The sequence below is a fragment of the Ziziphus jujuba genome, chromosome 1 (assembly GCF_031755915.1).
Source record: "Ziziphus jujuba cultivar Dongzao chromosome 1, ASM3175591v1".
Taxonomy (NCBI): domain Eukaryota; kingdom Viridiplantae; phylum Streptophyta; class Magnoliopsida; order Rosales; family Rhamnaceae; genus Ziziphus; species Ziziphus jujuba.
In genome coordinates, this window is record NC_083379.1 from 3,947,760 (window position 1) to 3,964,783 (window position 17,024).

At 34.2% G+C, this 17,024-nt stretch overlaps 3 protein-coding genes across 9 annotated transcripts; all 3 read right to left on the reverse strand.

The window, feature by feature from the left end:
- Positions 1 to 1,159: 1,159 nt before the first annotated feature.
- LOC107411752 (proteasome subunit alpha type-4) lies at positions 1,160 to 4,041 on the reverse strand. Its single transcript, XM_016019407.4, has 2 exons — positions 3,880 to 4,041; positions 1,160 to 2,203 (listed from the first exon to the last, which is right to left on the reverse strand). The coding sequence occupies exon 2, from the start codon at positions 2,186 to 2,188 to the stop codon at positions 1,436 to 1,438; it is 753 nt and encodes a 250-aa protein (XP_015874893.1). The 5' UTR covers positions 2,189 to 2,203; positions 3,880 to 4,041; the 3' UTR covers positions 1,160 to 1,435.
- A 686-nt stretch (positions 4,042 to 4,727) lies between these two features.
- On the reverse strand, positions 4,728 to 12,178 carry LOC107411653 (DNA polymerase eta). Of its 7 annotated transcripts, none has more exons than XM_025069277.3 (16): positions 11,836 to 12,178; positions 11,232 to 11,352; positions 11,034 to 11,145; positions 10,783 to 10,953; positions 9,975 to 10,139; positions 9,750 to 9,853; positions 9,398 to 9,517; positions 8,800 to 8,923; positions 8,340 to 8,453; positions 7,978 to 8,193; positions 7,304 to 7,412; positions 7,077 to 7,207; positions 6,335 to 6,374; positions 6,117 to 6,229; positions 5,241 to 5,349; positions 4,728 to 5,168 (listed from the first exon to the last, which is right to left on the reverse strand). In XM_025069277.3, exons 1-16 carry the CDS (start codon positions 11,909 to 11,911, stop codon positions 4,912 to 4,914), a joined length of 2,082 nt encoding a protein of 693 aa, XP_024925045.1. In that variant the 5' UTR covers positions 11,912 to 12,178; the 3' UTR covers positions 4,728 to 4,911. The 7 variants fall into 7 exon arrangements, with proteins under 7 accessions (XP_024925045.1, XP_024925038.1, XP_024925031.1 ...); XM_025069270.3 differs by having other exon boundaries at positions 6,117 to 6,247; positions 11,836 to 12,177; XM_025069263.3 differs by having other exon boundaries at positions 6,335 to 6,401; positions 11,836 to 12,177.
- Positions 12,179 to 14,796: 2,618 nt separating this feature from the next.
- Positions 14,797 to 16,810, reverse strand: LOC125420544 (UDP-glycosyltransferase 43). The gene has a single exon (XM_048467185.2). It carries the CDS (start codon positions 16,514 to 16,516, stop codon positions 15,050 to 15,052), a length of 1,467 nt encoding a protein of 488 aa, XP_048323142.1. The 5' UTR covers positions 16,517 to 16,810; the 3' UTR covers positions 14,797 to 15,049.
- Positions 16,811 to 17,024: the final 214 nt, after the last annotated feature.

Consider the following 17,024-nt stretch of genomic DNA (forward strand, 5'->3'; position numbering starts at 1 on the left):
TTTTTGCTATGTATTATTGTTTTAGATGTGTTTTTCTATCCCTATACATGGTGTATATATAGGAGAGTACACGTATCTTCTGAATTTAATTTCTTGCTCAAATTTAGATTTATTCATAGGATGTGTTATCTGTAATGTTTTTTTATTTGAATTTATGTGAATGATTATCCATGAATAGGCATTAATGGATTTTTATTATGTTTTAATGGTGGCCATTATTGTCTTTCCTGTAGTCTTTCGTATAATTTTCCTACAATAGTGGTCATTATAGGAAAGTATATGTTATCATCCTCGTTTAAAAGAGACTAAGGAAGGCAAGTATCTTTTAAATTTAATTTGTCACTCATAGGATGTGTTGTTCATAGAATGTGTTGTCTGTAACGTTTTTTTATTTGAATTTATATGAATGATTTGCCATGAATAGACATTAATGGGTTTTTATTGTGTTTTAATGGATTAAATTATGTGTTTAAAATTAAGATTGTAATTGTAACTTTGCAAAAAATAAACTAAAAAAATATTAAGCATCCTAGTTGAATTATCATTTCTCTCCAAAAATTTAACCGATAGAAAATATATTTGAGAAAATATATTTGTCATTTTTTTTAAATATTTTTCTATAACACGTTTGATAATAGAATTAATTTTGTTAACTTTTAAAATGAATTTAAATATTTAATTAACAATTGATTGTGAAAAAGATTGTCTTACAATATCTGAGCGGTTATCATTACCATTATCAATCTCTCCAAAAGACGGAAGTGAACGATGATAATTTTCTTTCATTATTCTGCAAAACTTGATTATTTTCATCAAATCTCTAAATAATTAATAAATTTCCAATTCAAAGTAAGACGCACCATGCAGGAAAAGCTCGAGAAACACTGAAGAATTTCTGTTTGTTTCTTTACACATTCAAGAAAAGCAATCAAAAAGAGGCAACATTGTTCTGATTGATGCTTATCATCCTATACGTCCATGTTCCGGAAAACCAAAGTCAAATGTGAAATAATCCAAAGAGTAGTCACAAGTAAATGAGACTTCCCGACAAAGAAATCATACATAAAATACTAGTAATAATTATAATGATGATGATGATGGATTCAAATAGCATACAAAATACCATGACACATATTATCTTCAACAAAAACAAGAAAAATTACGAAAATAAGGAATGATGGTAATTTATGGAAAGACACGAGTCATTCCCAAGCTTCCAATCTGGATTCACAAATATTATGATGCCAACTGATTAAACAGAAGTGAATTAAGCATCTACTCATCCAAATTCGTCAAAGCTTAACTATCAATTCAAATATTGGACATAAAATTCCCTTGCTTTTAACGAAATGAACAATCTTATCAGAGCAAGTATTCATCATGCCTCCAGCAAAAGGTCACAACAAATGAAACATAAAAATCAGAATACAATGACTTAAGAGGTCTCTGCAGGAGGTTGTGTCACACCAAACTTCACCAACAGTTTGCTAAGGGACTCGGGTGAGCAGACCTGGTACTTCACATTACCAGATGGCAAAAGGAAGACCTCAGCCAATTCAAGCTTCTCTGAAGTAAGGCTGGTGCTGTCCATTGTCTTACTTAGGACCTTAAGCGCAAGCTGAACGGCCTCTTCCCTTGTGAGTTCATCCTTGTAGTCCTGCTTCAGCATTGACTGTGCTGCTTGGTTGTTTGCACCAATTGCTGCAGCCTTCCAGCCACCATAGTTTCCACTCGGATCACTGGTGTAAAGCTGAAAACCAAAGTTTTTGTCCCAACCTGCAAACAAAAATGAAACACCAAATGGACGGAGCCCACCAAACTGTGTGTAGCCTTGTTTGGTGTCACAGAGAGATTGGACAAGCTGTTCAACAGGCATTGGTTCTTGGTAAGCGTATGTATAGCGCTGAGCTTGGACCCTAGCTGTGTTGATAAGTATGTTGGCATCAGACATAATCCCTGCCACAGCACACGCTACATGGTCATCAATCTTGTACATCTTCTCAGTTGATGTAGAGGTCTGAAGCAGTTTTGAAGTGACCTTCTTTTCACCAACAAGCACTACTCCATCTTTTGACAATATACCAATTGCAGTTCCTGCATTACCAATGGCCTCCATGGCATATTCAACTTGGTAGAGACGACCTTCTGGGGAAAAAATAGTAGTGCGGCTATCGTACCTTCGAGACATTGTATATCACTGACACTAAGGAAAGTACAACATCCCAGTTCATGAAATATCAGCACTCATAAGTAAGAGGAAAGATATAACACATAAACAAACACACACATTCATATACTAATTTCAACCAACTAAAGAAACTGTTATTGAATAAATCAAAGAATTAGTTATGGCAAATCTGCCATCAAACTATTAAAATGACTGCATGGTTACCAACCCACAAATCAAAAGAAATTAAACATTTTAATATGACATACAAGGAAGGTTAGATAGGATTATACAGGCTACATGTAAAATTATGAAAGGTTTAAAGCATTTACTTTTAACTTAATAGGTCCATGGATATTTTTATAAGGCTCTAATGGAACTGACTAAACTGACAATGCCAATCCTCCTTGATCCTAGTTGATTAATATTTATCACTTATAAGTAGTCACAGAACCAGTCTGTAAGTTCTACAACTTGAAAAACATTGGTCTGTAAATGGATATCCTCTCTCCAACCTCTTATGTCTCAGTCTCCTGCCTCACCTACTTCTTACCCTACTGCGAATTGTTGTTTTAGCTATGTTATGGCTGTTAAAAATTGTTGATTTAGGTCGACACAATTTTATCATACATTTTCTTTTTGTATTATCTTTTATAATAAGGTGAACATATATTTTGATCGTGTCTCAGGTGGCACTTGGTTATTCAAATATTTAAGTGTGTGTCTGATGTAAGGATCTGGTTCATGATGTGATCTAAAAGACATAAGACTTAAAAATGGATTGACTTTCAAGCTTATAAACATTTCAAACACCAGTCATAGCTGGTATTTAATCAACTAGCCTAAGAACATTCAAAACGAAGCGCACCCTTATAATGGAAGAAGAAATTAATTTACAAAGCATATTTTATCATCCCAAAATAGATAAGACCTAAAATACACAAATTAAACACACAACTAAACTAATTAGCAATCAAAAATCCAAATTAACACCCAAAGTAAACTAAACCAAGTACCTAAAATCCCGAATTGAATACCAAACTTTCACAAGATTGATCACTTCACCTCCTGACCTCCATCCCCCGAAACGATTAACAAAATTAACATCCAAATTATACGTATAGTAAATCCCAAAATCCCTTTATAAGCTCCTAACCAATCAGGCCTATTTTAAACCTAAAATTAACTGTGCGCCCAACAATTTACATATTAAACCAAAACAAAAGGTTATTTCAGTCACCATAATTTCCATTGCAGCCCAACTTCAAATTTGCCCTTAAACTCTTATAGCTCTGCCAACTCGAGGCAGACTATGCACCATAAATGTGCCTTCAACTTATTCTCAGCAACCAACATGGACAGTTACCAACAGACAGTGGGGTTTTCTAAACGTATAAAACATCAACCAAACTTTCTGATATCAAATTCTCCATGCACCCCGACCTCAGGTTTAGTCAATTCAAAGGGAAAAATATGGGACGAAAGAAACGGATATCTATGATGAATTATGCATTGGATCCTCCATAGAAGATCAATAAGTTTTTCAACCGATTTAAATAAAATAAAATCTATTTTATTCTACACAGAAACTATATCAGCTAGAAGCATTTAAAAATTTTTAAAAAAAAAAATCAAATACGTACTCTAGAGGAGGATACTAGAAATCGTTCAGAATAGAGAAGATTTATAATGAGAGAGAAAATAGCACATACCGGAGGCAAGCTAGGCAATTAAGAGAGAGAGAGAGAGAGAGAGAGAGAGAGAGAGAGATCGGAGGCACCGGAGTGTAGGCGGAGAGAGACAGAGGAAACAAACAGGTACAAAGAGAATACTAGTGAGAAAGAAAGGAGAGAAAGAGAGAGAGATCGGGGACTCGCTTTCTTCTACTCTCAACCTCAGGAACAAAAACGAAAGTACTTCAAATTGACAAATATGCCCTTTTAATTTAAAAGGGAATTTTCCGGCAACTTCACCTTTCTTTCGGTATCCATTGAATGATAATATGAATTATTATTTATTATTATAAGCCTCTGAAAAAAAAAAAAAAAAAAAAAAAAACCTTTGCATAATTGCATCATTATTTTCTATCGAAAAAGTCTAATCTCTACAAGTATGATGTTTTTTTCTTCATAAAAAAATTTATATATATATATATATATATATACACATAAGCATGATGGACATCGAAATAGATAATAAAATTGAAGAAAAATATGAGTGCTTTGTTTGGAGAATAAAGTTTAGAATAAATGATAGTTTTGTGGGTACGGTGTTATTTGCATTTTTTAATTATTTATCAACATACAATTAGTCTTGTTCACCAAAGAAAAAAAAAAAAAAAAGATGATCATAAATGCAAATATATATATATATATATATAAAATTAATCTAGAATAAAGATCAATTTAATTTTCTTTCAGAAAAGAAAAGGGCAACACATTTCTTGCCTAATAAAATACTCAAATGATGTACACATGCTGTTCCAATCCATTAAGGATTTCAACATGACAGAAACCATGTACAAACAGAGAGCTACTAGCATTTTGTAGATTCAACGATCTGGGAAATAATAATAATCATAATAATAAATAACAATTATATATTTAGAAATACCCTCTATAACAGAGCCACTAGGCTTTTCAATATTCTTTACAAATTAACGGTAGATACTCTTGTGATGAATGGAGCAGAAGGATGTTTCTTGTGTTTAGAACATGGCTTATGTACAGGACAGCGGGCTTAATCTATGCATTTCTGGCTGGTAAGAAATAGTGGCAAATACTGGAACCTCTTTTGACTATGTTATTGTTAGGTCGCTTTTGAGGTCTGAGCAAGGCCCTAACTTCATCCTGAATTTCAGGAGGTAGCTCATCAATTACAGAAGGATCGATCTCGTCCACATTGTAACTCCATGCCTCTCTTCTTTGTTCTTCAACAGGATTTTCCTTTGGCAGCTCAGCTTCATTCAGTTTTAAGCAGTCACTACCTATAAATTGAAATCCTGTATTTAAACTTGTTTGTGTTCGTGCGTGTGTGTGAGAAAGAAACAAAGAGAGAGAAGCACTGAAACTACCAGCAGATGAGGACGCTGCTTTGACTTCTATATTTTCAACATGTTCTCGCTTCTGTGACGAGCATGATGGGTCGTTGTTTTTAAAGAATCTCAAGATTGAATATCCTCCCTGTCACAGAAAATCAAGGAACAAGGCAAAATATCATTCCACAATAAAAGTTCAAAATTGTTGCATGATATGTTTAACATTCAAGACTTCTTTTTTTGTTTTTCTTTTATCTGCCATGACCCAGATATTAGTCAATAGGTACACTTGAGAAAACTGAAAAGAAAAGGAGCAAGAGCAAAGTGATTGACAATAGCAAATTATGAATGTGAATTTCTCTTCATATATAAGATGGTCAAATGTTTTTCTAGTGGAACATACCAACAAAAGATATAAGATAGTCAAATGTTTTTCTAGAGGAACATACCAACAAAAGATAAACAGGCCCAGCGAATTGAAACAAGTGCCTCAACCTTTTTTAAACGATGCTCAGACAGGACATAAACAAAGTGGACTCAAGAAAATAAACATGCAATAAACGGAACCATCAGTTTACGGTGTAAGTGAGCATAAAAAAATTATTAGTATTTGCCATGATCCTTTGCAAAATCTCATTAACAATAGGCTAACTTATGATACTTGATTTTCCAATCAGTATAGTAGTTACATCAGAAGACCAATTAGCCAACTAACAGCATAATCTGGTAATAAACCTTAATTCTAAAAGATGAGAAACTTGGACCTGGGTAATAGTATAAACTGAACCTTTGTCAATTTTAAAAAAGAGAGAAGACCACATACTTTCTCTTTTGTATAAAATAGATGCTATGGTAACAACAGAGTTCACAGTAAAAGATTAATAAAGAGATTATGGTAAAGCATTTCTGAACCTTGTCTTTCAATTTGTTTCTTTTCTGCTTTAACTTTTTCGGACTAGACACAGCAGAACTAATGCCAGATCCTTTCACAGGGATAACTCTTTGTCGCTGACTCTGATTCACTTCTGAAAAGCATTCAGTTCCTAGAATTGTATGTGCATTTCTATGAAATAAGAAGCAAAATAAAAATAGCAAGGACAACTAAGAGTGACATCCTCTACAAGACATACCTGAGGATGGGAAAGTTCCTTGAGTGAGGTCATCTCGTGCCTGCTTTGTTGACAAGCAACATGAATTCTACATGAGAAAAATATCCTATCATTTTGACGTTGCAGGAAGCATTTATATTTTACATAGGAAATGTAGGATATTTAATTAATTAAAGACAAGCTTTGAAGAGTAAACATGAGAAAGATTAACCAAGTGAACTTCACGGCTTTAATGCAGGCATCAAGCTCTCATAACTTTCATTTATTAGGATAAATCATAAGCTAAATATTATATTTAATAGAAGTAATTACACAAAAGTGGCTCAACAGTCTACGAAGGAATTTGGAAGAACAAAATAAAAACAGTTTTGGAACTAACACAAAGGAAAGAAAGAGAGGATAAGAAAGGACGACCCTCTCTCTCCTTTATCGTAGTCAGGGTAAACAGACTCTCCTATCTTCTTTTTTCACTTTTGTTCTAGCTTCTTTGAGTCATGCATATATTCAAGGGGTAGCACAGTCAGTCGCATTATATTCCCATACTCACAAAATAGTCCCATTGAAGCAGTTTGTCCACTATGAAACCTTGTCCCATCCATTGACAAATCACAAATGCTAAATAAGAATCAATTTATTCAGTTCCATATGCCAAACATGTCTGCCATGCTTAAAATTCTTAAATCCTCATTACAAATTAAAAGAATTAAAAAAATAAAAATAAAAAATAAAAAATAAAAGAAGGAACTCTGAGCCAAAAAATAACCTGGTCCTCTGAAAAATCCTTTCTGTGTTCTTGTTGATCTAAATAAGGCATCTCATATTCTAACTTCACATCTTCACCAGTGAACTCGATTAATTTCTCTGCTGAATTCATTTCTGAATAGCTTCCGCTGCCTAAATAAACAAGTCACCTTGAGTAGATTGAATAGGATACATCAAAATCATGAAAATGTTTGAAATCCAATCAAAGACTGCAGAGACCGCAACGACCTGAAGGTGACAATGGTGCAGCTTCTTCAATATGGTCATTCTGTGATTGCTTTGATGACGAGCCAGGTGGATCTTGGCCATGAAAATATTTCATGATTGAACATGTTCCCTACAAGATAATGCCATTGAGGACAAATCATAAGCAATATCATTGTATCATCTGAGTAATTAATTCCGATAATTATTTAGCTTAATCAAAATCTTATATACTTCATATTTAGACACCCATTTTTTGGTGTAAATACTGGTTAAGGATATCTTCAGAAGGGAGAAAACAGAATCAAAAGATTTTGAAATCATGTCAAGTTACTACCCTTCCCGAAACCTTAAAATTGTTAGGATGTGGGCACAAGCATGTATCTCAAGCTAACACCTTAGATGGTAAATAGTTTTTACACTTCCTGTCGTATGTAGGCTGCCGTTTAATAGAACACAGAAATTGGATCTTATACATGCATACCAATTGATTAATAAAAACGGGGGTTAACAAGATTCAATCAAGACCTGCCATATTAGGTTACCGCTCTTCCACAAGAGTTAAAAGTTATGAGGATGTGGGTCCAACAATGTGCATAAAGCTAACACTGCAGATAGTATATAGTTTGAAAAGTGTGTCTTATAGACAACTAATCAGGACCAAAACTATACCACCGACAAAGTAGTTTCAGACTTACAGCTGGTATAGAAACAATTTTACTTGCTGAAATGGAGAGACCAGTTATTCCCCAACCATGGTTCCGACTTCCTTGGGTCTTGGCTCTTTGGGGACCCGAATATTCACGTAGTGCAGCTTGAAACAGGTTAAGTGCATCTTCTTGTATCTTGGCACACCCATATCTAAGGGGACAAGACTTGGAAGGGAAATTTTTCTGTGAATCTGAGTCAGAGGACTGAATAATAACTCAAAATCAGAACAAAAAACACAGTATGGAGCATGTATGCACAAGAACTTTGAGCATCCAGATTGGGAAATAAGGGGAAAATTAGTTGTAATAAAAAAGGTTCAAATGATGAATCAGATAAAAAACAGGCATACCTTGTACGCTGTAGCATAAAGAGTCAGTGTACGTGCAATCCTTTTGTTTTGGTCCAAGTCAGAGTAAAGACGTTCACTCAATTCTGAGCAAAGTTCATTGAGCCAATGTTGAACCTGCAGAAAGAATGTCAATCAGCTAAAAGGTTCCAGAAACATTTTCTCTGGAGCAAGAGCATTACAGTTGTATTGTGAGACGAAATGAATCAATTCAATTTAACAGCATTTCATACTATCAGAGTTTAGAAAAGCATATGGCATATCATTTAAAGTTATGAATATGTTGTATGGCTACACATGCTACTATTATCTAATTATTGATGTATACACAACTATAGTCTTTAAGTCACAAAATGCAACTATAGTCTTTATCTTTAACATCTAATGCCTGAGAACCTTAGATGAAAACACTGTAGATCATTGTGAGTAAAAGTACTCCTCTAACTGTAAGCAGATTACTTACAGAAGCAATTGTCTTTAGAGCCCGAGGTCCAGGAAATGTCTTTCCAGAACCATGGCTCTTGGTAAGGAGCCGACCTTGAACTTCTTCCCCATTGATCCCTCTTGCAATATTCCATAACCAAGTGCTGCAGTTTATGTAAGATGCTGAAATCAATAATATATCATGGTAGTTGTTAAATGAACATGCAAAGGAAAACTAACAGTTCCTTGTTCCTACAATTGCTGGAGGCCCTTCTTCAGAAATTAATCAGCACGCAGAATAGAAAAATCATAAAATTTCACCAAAGACAATGAGAAATTTCTGAAAATAAGAATGTAAAAAGTAACCAGCCAATAATAAGGACACAAATTTAAGAAAACAAAACCAAAATTTTAAGTTGGAGACAAACACAACATATTATTTTGGAGGCAATCTCTGTAATATATAATTTATGTTCTTTTGGCAAGATTTGAGATACAAGAAAATTAAAATCTTGCTTCCCAACTTTGACATTGTACAGGGAGAACTCCTATTGGATATGCTTAATGATACAACTACTAAAAATATCGAAGTTCAAAACATTCAAAGAAATTTATTCATATGATAGAGAACAGGTTACCCAGTATTAAAGCCATATCGTTCTTGTAGCTTTTCCTCTGAAAACTGTAGTAAATCTCCAACAGTGAACACACCCAGGTCAGTTTGTAAGGAACTTCCAAGCTTTCCTCCGAGTTGTTTCCTGAAATATAAAATAAAATTCTTCATATTATATAAATTGCTCATACAAGAACCTCACAGACAAGAAACTTTCCATGCAAGAATTAACTAATATATGTTTACAATTTAAGACCAAATTTTTCTGTAGTTTTCTTCCAGAAATTTAATAAAGTATGAAATGATGGGGGCAGAGCATTTCATCCCAACCTTTTTACACCGAGTGAGAGAATAATAATTCTAAAATTGAAGCTTACATTTTCTTTATTGGTAAGGAATCAAGCACTCCTTCCACAGATGACAACGGAACAACAGTTTGTTGTGCAGGTTTGTTCATACCGCTTGCCAGTTTGGCCAGCATCTGCTAATAACAGATATATAAGCTTATCAAAAAAAATATTACGTCCTCAAGCAAAAAGTCTTTCCAAATGCTGATATTCAGAAAAGAATAAAGGAAAAAATGAGAACCACTTTTTTCCTACCTTATTATGAGCAATTCCGGCAGAACAAGTAAATTCTGTTTCCTTCAGCACTTGCATCCTAAGTTCAGCAACAATGAGGGCACCACAAGCTAATAGCTTATCACGGCGATCAGAATCACTACTGCAAAGCCACTTCCTTACATTTCCTTTGGTATCACCTCCACTCTGAGTTCAAAACCAATTCCAGAATTATACTTCCCAACAAGATAAGTAAGTTCACTTGTCAGAGAAATAGCTTGGTAGTGTCTAGATAAAATCTCACTTAATTACAAAACACAAGATATACTAATATGTTGACCCCTTCGTGTCTAAGGGGTGACTCATGGAAGGCCATTATAAATTCCCCAACATTCTGCCCTCATAGTAGGTCTTTTTTTAATATAAATTCCATCCAATCCTAAAATTACAGGGTCTGCATCACTATATGCAAAATGCTAACTCTGGCCCTGTTTCTTTCCTCCCCCAGATGAAACAGAAAAGGTAAATTCATCATGTTAGAAACTACTAGCCTTTTCCTGATTCAGTATTTGATTGAAACGTAAAAACATATGGAAGATCATTCTTTTCACTCCAACTCCAAATAAGCACACATATAAAGCCAGCGGAAGATACATGTATTCTATTGTGGCTGAGTTATGCCAGATTAATCACAGAATGTTTAAAGAGAAACAGGGAAGAAAAAGAAATAACCAAACATCGATGCTCATTATTTCAAACCGCATTAAAAGTTGTAATCTACAATTGATAGTATAAATCTATAATCATATTCATACACTTGAAACTAAGTATCCTAGTTTTAATACTTAACCTCATCATCAAGTCCCAAAACATGTGACTTGAGAGCTTCTTCATCAACTACTTCCATGTTTTCTGGAGGAGCTTGTGCTAACAAGGTCTCTGCTGCCTCAGTAAGGTCAAGATAAACTTCATCAATTGAAGCTCTCTCACAACGACCCTTCCTTGCAAGAATAGAAACCACCTACATGTTGAGGAAAATCAAACATGAGTTTCAGTTCTCTCCAATGACCATGCTCGAAATACACCAAGGGCATGAAAAACCTCAGAACCCGCGTTGCGGTATGTGTTCAAGTCAGCTTTACCGCGTGCTACCGGGACTCGAACCAGCTGAATTTCTTGGCAAACTCGCTTTGCCTCATCACCTCGCATTGAGCTGTAAATAATGTTTAGTTAGTAGTCTAGAAACATGGTTATTTACATAAAACCACCAAAACCAATAAACAAAAGGATTCATCCTACCGCTTCACACCGTATTTGCGGGCCTCATAACCGACTGCAATCAAGCTCCCACCTTTCCATTCATTATACTGCACCACAGCCGTAGGTAGACCCCTTAACTCTGGGTGTTTCCGCTGCTCCACTACAAAGTAAATCACATAACACTTGGTATACAATTAAACCCCAACAAATGCCATGAAATCCTAAGGAAACAACCATTTCTGAAATTTCTTTTAAGTAAACTATAAACAACCAATTCAGAAAATTAGCATCTTCCAGCAATGCTTCATTCACAATGATGAAGCAATGGCACAACAATACTGTAAGTAGTTCTTCGGAAATTCTGTGACAACGCCATCATTTTGTATTACCAAAAAAAAAAAACAAAATGTATTTCCGGGAATTAGTCAGTACTTCAAAGTTCAAACTACTACAATTTAATAGAAGCAGAAACACTCACTTGGGTTTTTCTGAAACTGGGTAACTCTGAAAATTACGTATTTTGAAATCATTTTACTACTTTCTCAAATTCTAAGAAAACCCGCAGGTAGGCGCATATCAGAGACATAATGATACTAAAAATATACAGAGAGAAAGAGAGAGAGCGGGAGAGAGAATTTGGTACCTTGAACGTAGAAACAATCCATGTCGATGTGGGCAATGATTCTGGAATCAGATGATTCAGGTTTCGCCACTGGCATTTTTCTTTTTCTTTTCTTGGGTTTTAGCTTTCCCTCCAAATCAAATCCCCAAGGTGAATGATATCTTCGCGTGTACCTTTTTATACTTGTAAATCCCGTCCACCAAGAAATTCAACTTTAGCCTATGTTTTAATTTGCCCTCAACGTTGTTTTAAAGCAATTTTTTTTCCTACGAAATTTTATAAAAATGAAAATAAAATATAATTTATAAATTGTTCTCAATTTTATGGGTGGCAATTTAAAACATCGAGCTTTAGTAACAAAATTTTCTAGTCGTTTTTGCCAGTTGCTCATATAATGTTCAGCACATGGAAAGCATATCTAATTCTCAATCAGTCCACCATCAAAAAGAAATTCTAATTGTCCTAAATTAGGACAAATTTGAAAATTGAAGACTTCAATTGAAAAAACTTATACTGCAAAACATCAGTTTTAAAATACAGTAGATCAATACATTACATTAATAAAACAATACATTACATTAATATAAGTTGTTCCAGTTACCAGCAATTTTAGTTACACAATTGAAGATTTGTTTTCTAAACCATACAATTTAACTTGTCATTTTATCTTAAATGGTTACAATTAAAAAGGGAACTATGTCATAACATATAGAAAATATTGAAGAAAGACAAAAGAAAAGGTGATCAAAGAAGAAGAGAGTGATTATATTCTTGAGTGTATTTCACAATGGTAGAGGAGGATCCTATTTATAAACTTTTCCATAACATTAATAATTACAGTAAAATAGAGACAGAAAATTAAGACAAATAAATGATAATATACACATTGTAGTTATTTTATTTGAATAGATAACAAGCATCCATATTTGATATTAATAACATCATAATACTTACTCTTAGATGCTTAAATATACACGTTAACACTGCATTGTTAAAAAAATTTATTAGGAAAATTTAATAGGACAAAACCATAATAATGAAAAAAGAGTACAATCGTCTATCCTCCTTCTCGAGATGACGAGATAAAGTATTCTTCAAATTTATAATTGATGCATTGTAATCTAGTGTACAAACACCTTAATATTGATGTAAGAAGCGCCTTGATAAATATTTGTTGAATAATCATTAGAATGGACAAATGAATATCGATAACTTTGCTTTTAACAAGTTTATATGAAAAAAAAAAAAAAAAAAAAAAACAAACACGTTTGGTGCAAACCTCAATAATACAGGTACATAGGAATTTCAATATTGTCCACATAAAATTCTTACTAAAAGAACTCAGTGGGAAAAAGAGTGCATATCCATATGCTCTTCTGTAATGCATAAGTTGCCTCATTAAAAAAATTTGATCAAGAAAAACCATATGGGATAAAACTTGACTAAGAATAAAAAGTACAACTATGAATCTTTCGAGCTTGACCTACTAGTTAATGAATTGTTCATTCCCCCGTATGATAACAACCTGATACATATATAATATCTGTTGCATCTATATGGTTTTTAGGAGTAAAATAGACAATAATTTAATATATTATTTAAGCGAATTTTGTAGATATCTTCATCATTTTGTAGGAGCTTATGCATAAAGAATATAGGTGAAATATGTTTAATTTATCTTTTTTTTTATATATTCACTTATTATCTATGCAATGCAGACTATTTTAAAATAGAAGTTTTTATTTATACATTACAAATCTTTTATGAATTTTTATGTAAACCATATTTGTAATTGTAATATTCATGAAACACATTCAATCCTTTGAGAAATCAAATATTTAAATGTAATCACATTTGCCACGATATACTATATATCCTTATGATAAATCACATGTTATTGGAAGAAACCTAAAGCTATCTAGCTTTATATCACATGTTATTAGAAAAAACCTAAAGCCATCTAGCTTTATATCACAACCTCATTTTTCTTATTTTGCTTGCATATAAAACCCAGTATACTTTATGAGTTTCACACTTTTTTGGCATTCAGGATGCAAGTCCAAAAATTCTTGTTTAGTAAGGCTATATGTGAATTGTGCCTTTTTATTTAGGCCAACTATATATGTGCCTCTATACTTCAATGGATTTTAGTTTATAATTCTTGTTTTCATTTATAATTATAAAGGCCTTAAAATATGAATGTGTTGTCGGTGATCTATTAAATGTGGTTCCATAATTCTCCAATAATGATGTAACTTAATGAGATTTCATTATACTCATTTTTTATACTCCCTCTAATGTTGGTAAATCACTTCCATCAAAATGATAGTCAACCAATTAGGTTGTCAGAGAATTCATATTTAATATATATTCAATTATTTTTGATATCCCATTAGTGGTGGAGCAATTTGAACATATACTAAATAATCAAATGTTCATAAATGAGAAATATGTCACTTTTTGCTAAAACCATTTACAATGAAGAGTTTCAAGTAAGATTGATATTTATATCTACAACTAAAAAGTTGTGAATTCAAGACATTAGAATAAAAGGGTCAATATTGTAAATGATTAAAAAATATTACAACAGAGAATATCTATAAGTAAATATTGGTTTGATGTATACTCTCTTGCAAGATTAGGAGATTATGTTCTCTTTAATACTAATCTAACACTCAATTTGATGCATTTATTAACAATTTTACTAGATTATTTTGTATGAACATATACAACAAGATATTTAATATAGATCTCAATGGTTAAAGATTTAAGATATTAAATTATCAATATGTTAAAGAAATATTGTCTTAATTATATAATCAAAAAACTGTACTTGGATGGCACAACCAAAATAATAATCTATAAGTAATTATACAATTAAAGCATGTGTATATATATATATATATATACACACACAAACATACATCAAGTTTATGTATGTGAACTAACCTCAAAAAGGTAAATCGTCTTGCTAAACTGATAAAAGAAAAGGAGATCAAGGGAGGAAAGAGTTATTATATATATATTCTTCAATATATTCCACCAGCAATGGAAGTATTATGGACTAGGATCTTATTTATAAACCCTTCTATAAATAGATGATTACAATAAAATAAAGATAAATAAATAACAAGATACAAATTGTAGTTACTGCAAGACTGCAAAATGCAAATGGACCTATTCTATATTCTAGTGTTTGACACGCTTTATAACACAAATACTATATTGCATAATTTTAAATATTAGACATTAAATCCTTAACCAATGCTCCCAAGTACTGAAGCGAAGATCCATTTTCCATCAGTGTCATCCTGCTTTTCTCTCTCATTTCTTTTACCTTTTCTCTCACTCTTGCATCATCCTTCATCAACCCTTTGATTCCTCTCTCCAACTCCTCCGCTGGTATCAGATCATCTCTTCCCTCTCTATAATCCAATCTCAGCTCCACTGCCAATCCCAATTCCTTTACCATTTCTAAAGCATTCAATTGTTGCTCTGCGTAGATAGGCCACGTGGCAATTGGTACACCGTACCATAAGCTCTCCAAAATCGAGTTCCAACCGCAGTGTGACACGAATCCTCCGATCGCTTGGTGGGCCAGGATCGTCACTTGTGGAACCCATCCACACACCAAACCCATCCCAGCCGTTCGTTCTAGGAACCCATCTGGTAGTGGTAGTGCAGCTTCGTTCAAATCCACGTAGTCCGTTGGAAGATCCAGTTGTGTTTTGGGTGGCTCGCGCAACGACCACAGGAATCGGAACCCAGCCCGTTCAAGCCCAAGTGCTATCTCCCTCACCTGTGGCCCACTAAGACTTCCCATGCTACCAAAGCACAAGAATACAACAGATGAATTCGGTTGGCTGTCAAGCCACTTCACTGCAGTTTCGTAATGGGCTCGATCAGGATGCCACTGAGATGGCCCGTTAAGGTCAATAATCGGCCCAATTGGGTAAACTTTTGGTACACCACCCAAAGAGAGGGAATTTATCGCATAGGATTCCAGCTCTCGGAATGTATTTACAACAATACCCTTGGTTTCCATGTACCTTTTCCCATGGTATACATGCCAAGAGTACCCATCCTGTCCCTTTAACACCGCGTTTGGCAACATACGTTGACGCATCGGATTTCGAAAACTCCGAATGCTCAACTCGGTGTCGGAGTCCGAAAACCCAGTGACGAGTTTGGGATCAAGATCCGGAAGGTCAATCATGAAGCCTAAGAAAGACGCCGGAGACTGGAAGAAAAGGTAGCAAGGAACACCCAACTCGTTGGCAACATCGATCATGGAGGTGCAGAACATGTCGACGAATACGGCGGCGACTCGGGCCGGTGAATCGGAGGGCGACTCAGTTCCAATGAGGTCGGCGATTGCGCTCTTAACTTGGGGCTTGTGGTTGTGGATGAGAAGACACACGTAGCCAAAGGAAGATTGGAACTGATCGTGTGAGGGAGGGTGTACAGTGGGGAGGTGGATGAATCGGATGTTTGTTGAGGTGGCAGAGATTGATTGGGAGTAAGTGTCGACGATGGGCCTACGGTGCTTGTTTATGAGAAGAATGGTGACAGAGAATTGCGGGTGATGGTTAAGTAGGTGTTGAGCGAACTCAACTGTTGGGACCAAGTTTCCGATTCCAGGGTAGGAGATGAAGACCAATTGTAGCTTCTCATTATGATGATGAGAATGATTTGCAGTCATGGTTATGGCTTGGGAGTGTTTTCCTTCCCTTTTTTTTTGGGTTGAATGCTTGGGAGGTTTGGTGTGGAAACTCCATGGACATAGGAATTATATAATATTGGAAAACGATGTGGATGATATAGATTTATTGCAATTTACAAAAAAAAAAAAATAAATAAGTAGGCTTCAGAGTCTAGTCAAAGATAAGTTAGTAATAAAAAAACGGAAGTCTAGTCAAGATTTATAAAATATTCAAACGATGTTATTTTTTCATCTCATTATGAGAATATATATGGTTTGTGACTCTTGAGATGTGTTAGACGACGAATTTGAGATGATAATTTTTATGGTTTAACATATAAAGGAATTTTTTTTTTACCATTTTATAATTTTTTGCATTTGATAAAAGATGCTTGCTTCTCTGATTTGTAGTATGTTTTAGGTCCTGTCGTTGGGTATTGCTTTATTGCTCTAGCGGCGAACACATTTAAGATGGCCAACTAAGTTTGACTTTTACTCATTCCTTATT

What these genes read in the sequence shown, in the direction of transcription:
- LOC107411752 (XM_016019407.4), bottom strand. Translation starts at nt 2,188, where the DNA reads ATGTCTCGAAGGTACGATAGCCGCACTACTATTTTTTCCCCAGAAGGT.
- LOC107411653 (XM_025069256.3), bottom strand. Translation starts at nt 11,911, where the DNA reads ATGCCAGTGGCGAAACCTGAATCATCTGATTCCAGAATCATTGCCCAC. An exon ending in AAATTGTTTCTATACCAGCT is followed by an intron (nt 7,413 to 7,977) that starts GTAAGTCTGAAA and finishes ATTATCTTGTAG; the next exon opens with GGAACATGTTCAATCATGAA. An exon ending in AGCAGCGTCCTCATCTGCTG is followed by an intron (nt 5,169 to 5,240) that starts GTAGTTTCAGTG and finishes GTTTAAATACAG; the next exon opens with GATTTCAATTTATAGGTAGT.
- LOC125420544 (XM_048467185.2), bottom strand. Translation starts at nt 16,516, where the DNA reads ATGACTGCAAATCATTCTCATCATCATAATGAGAAGCTACAATTGGTC.